At 34.6% G+C, this 7460-nt stretch overlaps 1 protein-coding gene across 2 annotated transcripts; it reads right to left on the bottom strand.

Annotated features, from left to right (window-relative positions):
• Positions 1–2239: 2239 nt before the first annotated feature.
• Positions 2240–6490, bottom strand: LOC122607512. Of its 2 annotated transcripts, XM_043780500.1 has the most exons (5): positions 5715–6490; positions 4753–5198; positions 3264–3442; positions 2693–2759; positions 2240–2599 (listed from the first exon to the last, which is right to left on the bottom strand). In XM_043780500.1, the coding sequence occupies exons 1-5, from the start codon at positions 6463–6465 to the stop codon at positions 2561–2563; spliced, it is 1482 nt and encodes a 493-aa protein (XP_043636435.1). In that variant the 5' UTR covers positions 6466–6490; the 3' UTR covers positions 2240–2560. The 2 variants fall into 2 exon arrangements, with proteins under 2 accessions (XP_043636435.1, XP_043636436.1); XM_043780501.1 differs by lacking the exons at positions 2240–2599; positions 2693–2759 and adding an exon at positions 4531–4620 and having other exon boundaries at positions 3360–3442.
• Positions 6491–7460: the final 970 nt, after the last annotated feature.

Genomic DNA, 7460 nt, shown 5'->3' with positions numbered 1-7460 from the left:
ATAAATAAATAATCATCCCCCCTGAATGTGAGGGCAACAACAGCCAACTAAATGCTGTTAACAGCATATTAGCTAACCCCATTAAATATATATAACAAACAAGAAGAGGTAATATTTTACGCCATCATCAACAAGTCTTCTAAGAAATATAGAAGATTTTCCAAAGCATAAGATAAGGGGGGAAAAAAGTTGCATTATACGGAGTATTCATGATGGTCTAGTGATGATAAATTAAACACGCAGTTCAGATCGCTTAGCAATTAATGGTGGTTGTTTTCTTCATGTTAAAAACTTGAACTAGACCTCTACATTTCATTTTGAAGCTTGAAATCATACTGTTTTAAGTTTGTATCCAACTTGATGTGTACCACTGCACCTAGAGTTATTATTCATCATCTTTAAATACCTTTTTAATATTCATTCAGCAGATATAAATACTCATCCAACAATTCTTTAAACCTGACCCTCTCAACATCAAGTGGTGGGTCTATTTGGCTCCACCACAAGCACCATTACCCTTGTGAAAGGGTGTCAATGCCGCCACAAATAAAGTGATGAAAAGCCCAAGTGGCTCAACCTACAACATACAATGACTATATTTATCCATATACATGGTTCCTTGTGTACGATTGCAGATATTTGTTTGTCACAAGGAATACAATTGTCTTGTTTTACAACAATAAAAACAAGACATGAGATGAACTGATGAAGTGTTACGTATTTGTATATGATATGTTGTTTTATGTATACTGAAGTGATTAAAAAAGAGCTATGAAACAATATAATAAGATAAAACATACTCTGTATAGTGAAGTGATTGAAAAAAAAAAGAAACAATGGACAAAAATACAAATTTTTCTCTGATGTGTTACGATCCGGGTTTTAAAACATTGTTATTGATGTGGTTTGAGATAAGCAGGTGGGGTTTCCATGGTCGAGTCAAGTTGAGGGGTCTTTATCGGCGACATACTACTTTCCAACTCCTTTCTTAGATATTTTCCAGACACTATGGCCCCTCACTATAACTCTTCATGTTGTTGTACCTGAATATTTAAGGAACCTATTATTAAAAACGAGCAATAATACCCGCGCAATGCGGTGGTGAGATGGTGGGGGTGATAGGTGAGTTGATAAGTCATAGAATGTGATAGCTAAATGCCTTAGCCGTACGGGCTCCGTACTCGGATTCAAAAATTCGTCGAAAGTATATCGAATAACATCTCTAATGGAAGAGCATGAAATTTTAAAAACATCTATACAATTTTTATAATTTATCGATATACGGTTTATGAGATAAAAGATTTTGAATAAATTAGAGAAATAAAATGATTTATGGATGAGAGAAAAAAAAATGAGTAGTTGAGATTTAAAGAGAGGAAACAAATTAGTGGTTGAGATTTAAAGATATTATAGGTACATTAGGTAAATATGTTTAAATTAGTGAATAAAAAAAAGGGATGATTTAAGTAGTTTAAATCAGCTTTTGAAATTTTAAAAAATGACAACATGCTCCCACCATAGAAGCCTATGGTTCCATCAATAGATATAGATATAGATATTTGCAGAAAGTCCTTTGGAGCTTTACTAACATCCCGCTTAGGCCTCCTAAAGTTACTAGTAATATGTATGATTCCTTTAAGTTTAAGAACATCACATGTTCCGAAATGACTCTCTCGACGCAGTCTTTCTACACTCTCGTAGAGGTATGAGTGTCAATATCTCACCTCAACTCTCTCTATTCCGTCCATGACAAGATTGGGTATTACTGTAGTACCTGTGCCGATAAGTACACAAAAATGATGAATATACATTCTGCCTGCACTCATTATGTAATATGAAGCCACCTGACCTAGACTAGTTGGCCATTCACGATAAGGCTTAGCATATTAGGGATTTAGGGTTCTATGGTTTGAGATAGAAAACTCCAAGATGCATAGAGGCGCAAAACCAAAGGTCATGCTCATATGACATAATTAACAACTCTACTCGACCCTTTTTTTTTGCCTAAGTCGAAAGCTTTTTTTTAAGAAAGGCTATAGTCATCTCCTAACAAGTCAGGAGTTAAACCCTGATCTTCAATATTTTTACAAACGGAGTAAGCTTGTGGTCAGGGTCGGGTCAGGACATGTTGGTTTCTGCCATTAAGGTATGTTAGGATATCATTATGGGTACACGTTTTCTATGTCAGCAGCCATCATATCCCGTAAACATAAAATACATACACTGATGCACACACAAATTCTCATATCATATGAAAATTGCATTTCTACCAAAGAGTTAAACAGTACATGTGGGATCATCCAGAAGCATGGTCATAAAAACCCACAAACAGGACATACACTATAAACATAACAAAGAATCAGCTTCGAACCAGCAGGTGTTGCAACGAGAATTACCACCACAACTAGCGATTTGTTTAACTACAATATTAACAAAATAACATTTCATTACCGTCAATCTTCTTTCCAAGTGGATGTTGTTGATCCATGCTTCACATATAGATGTTTAACAATACAAAGTTAGGGCCCGGTTAGTAATTTGATAAGGGTAACTACAGTCATCAGCGTGTCAGATTTCTCCACTTGTCTTTCAAATCAACCTGAAAGCATGAATTTGGCAATAACATGTCAATATGAAGAATTGAAGATATATTATTGTGGGTTCAATATTTCAACAAAGATATTTACACTACCTCGGTTCTATCTTCAAAGATGTCGCGATATGAATTTAAGATCAGCTTCCAATTTCCTTTACCATGCCTTCAAAAACAAGCATTGCAGTAGTCAGAAACTTACATTTAATTGTTCACATACGCTGTTTGCTATGTTTAGAAAAGAATAAAAGCTGGCAATTTTCACCCATTTATTTATAAATAGGTCAAATTTGATTATGTTTTATCTCAAATGACTATGAAAAGAAAATGATCAAACAAGCTCAAAGTTGCCCAAAATCGATTTTTAATGCATAAACAATTTTTATATTGTTTTATTTGAAGATTCAAAATACAATTATAATTGCATTGTTTTCACAACCCAACTAATATACGATTACTAACTATATCCATATAATGGGGAAGCTAAATTTCTTCACACTTCACAACCCATTTTGACTCGAAATTATAATCTACCCATTTCACAACGTTACCAACCTACCCAGCATATTTCCTCATTTGGACAATGATAACTAGGACTTTGGATATTAAAAAGTGTGAAGTATCACAAACAAATAAATACGTAAAAAGTAAATTAACAAGTATCACATACAATTTCACTCCAGCCCGAAGAGTATCTTCCTCTAAAGGGGTCCATTTCTTTCTCTCCCGCTGCTTTGCAAGTTTTCCCATTTTGTAAATGTTTAAAGGTGAGACTGCTCTCCTTTTGGGACTTGGCAAGTGAGGTCTTTTTGGTGACTCTTCCTCAGAGGTATCAATGGAGTCACTCCACTGAGATTAAAAAAAATTAATAATTGAACAAATTGCAAGTGGAAAAAAAGATGAGAATATAAGAACCAGCAGGAGAGTCTTTGACAATAGACACTCTCTTAGATACATATATTTTTCCTTACAAACCAATTGATCATAGATCAATCGGTACCCGTTGCCTTCGAACCATCGGGTCACACATGTGAAACCAATTTGGTGGGGGTTTGAACCTAGCATGCGCAGATTTACGTGGAAGTATTTTACCGGCGCAGGTCTCTTACGGGATGGGATTGGCGGGTACCATAATGGTACCAGCGAATCAGAGGGTGCCTTCCAATTTATACCCTTTTTTCTATATATTTATCCTTGAAAACAATAAGGTATAGCAGTCATGAACTAGATGTCTAGATCAATGTTCTTCGTATGTAAGCAATACTGTTACGTTTTCTAATTGTGAAGACACACACCCATCACCAAAAGGCCCTATTGTACTACTATGTTGTAGTCCAATTAGGTCAGACCGGTTATGCTGACCCACTAATGCTTTTTGTCCAAATGCTAAAAATTTTATACTCTGTAACTAGTACACTAGTTATGAATAAAGAAACATTGTGACAATAACAACGTGAATACTTAAATCTAATGAATCTGGAAGCTGCATGCACTTGAAACAGACTTCGGGCACCTCTCAACCCATTTAACCCGTTCCTCTATAACTATAAAACAGCCATGTAACTAATTTGTCTGGGATAGGCCATAACATTCGCTTGCAGGTGATAAAATTACGCCATTTCTATCCAAATATGCAAAATCCCACCATGCTATGTTTGGACTAAATACCTTATCTCTGTTTTACAGAACCCAAAAAAGAGCTAAGTTATAAAATCTAAGAGAAACAGAAAGGAAGTATTTTCTATACGTTTCAATCAGAGCGTAAAATAATAAACTCAGCACAGATTTTGCTCTAAAATATGAGGAGATGTGGGTACTTTGCCACTTTCATTTTGTCGCTACACATGTACAATGAAAAGGGCAAAAGTTGGGGTGTTTATCCAAAGACATCATAATTTGCCAAGTCTGGAGTTTTTGCCAAAATGAAGAATTATCACCTATAAGTAGATATCGTGGCTCGTCCAAGACAACAAAGAGGGGAAACAATTATATGATCTTTCTTGTGCTGTATATATATATGGCATGGCCTGAAGTGAAGATGCAAAATTTTTAATTACAGAATGGGCAAGTGAAGGATGTATTAAAAATGCAACTACGAAAGAAGTTGTATTTCATCATACGCTAAACAAAATGAAAACAAAGATCAGCAAAAGTATTACCTCAACGGTATGGGCAGTTTCATTTCGTTCCATTAAGTTAAGCTTACGCCTTTTGTTTTGATTCCCGCATAAATTGTCATCTCCATTGGCTTCTAGAGCTTTACCTTTCCTATCATGTGAAGAACTGGGAGCTTCATCAGTGACCATAGTAGAATTATCTACAATATGGTCATGAGCAATATTATCTCCACTCTTGCTAGATTTGAAAGACTCAGCGAGACGTAATGCATCAAGAAGAGGGTCCTTTACCACTGCTTGCAGTTCTTTAGAACTGGTCTCAAGGGCTTCCTGTACTTTATTCACTTCAGGGGTAGGAATGCTATCATAATTGTCGTGAGATGTCTCCAAGGGATCAACTATCTTAGCTCCTCTATGAGGTCCCGATCCTCTGGGTCGTCTAGGTGAAACTTGCTTGTGTATTGGTAAAACACGAGTCTTCAATGCATCTAAGTAAAGACAACCAACAATCCCTTTATATCAATATTCAACACTTATACATGTGGAAGACCAATCATTTGAATGAAACTATATGCAAAAGCAGCATGGGATAAAGGAAGAGTTGATAACAGAAACTCCAATCAACTTATTACAAAATAAATATCCATTTACAATAAGGTGCCAACTGGATGTTGAAGACTTGAAGTAGGAACAAAAGTGTCGATTTAAAACCCACAATAGCTCAACAGTACAAGGATGGGCGCAATTTTAGCATATCAACTGATATAAGAACAAAATTAACGAACTAAGGGAGTGTTCAGAATTGCATATTTCCAGCTAATAATCATTTTTAAACAATGTATAATTAAAGAACCGACAAGTACTTATTTCAGCACAAAATACACAGATACGAATTTTCTGTCATTTCACAAAAGATTCAATAGTTTATAAGTAACAAAAACACTAAACACAAACTGCATATCTTAAATTCGACATAATGTCATTTAGCTCAAACTCCAACTTACCATTCCTCTTCCTTTTCCCATCCAAATCTTGAACACCATCCGCAGCAGCAACATTTCCTGCACCATCATCAACCCGAGTATGAACCCCATCACCGTCATCCAAGCCCATAACCTTTCGCAACCCATCATCAGTCAAAATCACCTCGCACGCCAATTCAAGAAACGGAGGTCCCATCTTCTCTTTCTCGCCGTTCACATACCGTCTAACAACCTCAAACACATCAACTCCTTCATACATTTTCAATGCCTTCTCCCAAACCCGAACATCCACCACACCCGTCTCAATCCCACTAACCAACCCTATCAAATCATCTCGAAACAATCCCACATTTTTCGCCTCTATCCTACTAACCCATATACTCTTCACAACATTATCAAACACCCCTTTTTTATTCTCATCACTCTCCTTACCATTTTTATCCGTTTTTTCGACAAGTTTTTCGATAAGTTTAGCAGTACAATGTAAAACGACAGTCGAATAAGCAGTTTTAAGGGATTCTGAAACATGGGTATTGTTTAACAAGTGGTCTAATTGCTCTAGCTGTTCTAACAATTCAATAGTGTGTTCAAAGATTGTACCTTTTTCGAGATGGGTTTCGAGTTTTCGCAAGATTAAGGTTTTCTTGAAACGTTGATTGTTGTTGTTATTTGGAATTGGGAGAACATTGATTAGGTTGTTTAAGGTTGTGTCGTCGATTGAAGGTTGGCGAAGAAGGAATTCGAGTATCCATCCTGATTCTTCGTTGTTCATCTTGTAAAATGTTAGGGATTGTAAATGTAAATGTAAATGTGAATTAGGGGTTTTGAATTGTTTGCGGCATAAATAATAGTACCACAATTCCCTTTTTTATAAATCCACCCATTGCTGTGTGCTATTTCAGTTGTACTAAAGTAATACAAGTAGAAATTTGTGGTAAAAAACCTCCTCTTGTAATAATCTCCTAATAAATAAAAAGCCTAAAAATAAACCTTAATTTGCTACCATATGCAAAAGATGGATCTATTACTTTTGACTTTTAAATTTGGGTAAAAAACCTTTAATAACTTAATTTTTTTAATACTTTATATAAAAAAATTTAGTTTTTATGGATTTTACGTATTAAAAAAAAATATATATGACAAAATTTTCACCCAAATTAAATATATACCATATTCACTTCTCCCTTATTATTTTCCGCTCGTTGTCTACGAATCAATATTATCAACAAGAACTCATTTTATCTTTAATTTGTTCTTATAACTATGATCCTTAAATTCAACAGTCTTTTTTATCCAAGATCAAAATTTTAAACCGTTTTAATCAAATAAGATTTCCTCTAACAGGTGACCACCAAAAATAGATATTTATTTTAAGAGAACACGAAATAGAAATGTATATATTTAATTTGAGACGCAGGTGTATATAACAGATAAAAAAGCAAGAATAAAATGTATAATAGTGTGAGATACAAGAAATTATTTTATTAATAGCATATTTGAGTTTTGTGATATTATCTTTTCATATACTTATATCAAGTTGAGAAACTGAGAAAACTCTCATCTCCAATTTGAAAATCATATTGCTCATACCAAATTTTGAATTCAAAACCTTAAAGTCTCAAGCCACTGCATTCAAGTGACAACTTTAAATACTAGAATTTTCAATGACTACTCAAATTTTCAATGACTTGATCATATTTGTATAAAGGAAATTATTATATGACTTATGTGTTACAAGGAGTGTGAAAATGAGTCAAAGCTCAAGTT

The sequence above is a fragment of the Erigeron canadensis genome, chromosome 7, assembly GCF_010389155.1.
Source record: "Erigeron canadensis isolate Cc75 chromosome 7, C_canadensis_v1, whole genome shotgun sequence".
NCBI classification, from domain to species: domain Eukaryota; kingdom Viridiplantae; phylum Streptophyta; class Magnoliopsida; order Asterales; family Asteraceae; genus Erigeron; species Erigeron canadensis.
This window is presented reverse-complemented; position numbering and strand designations above follow the sequence as displayed.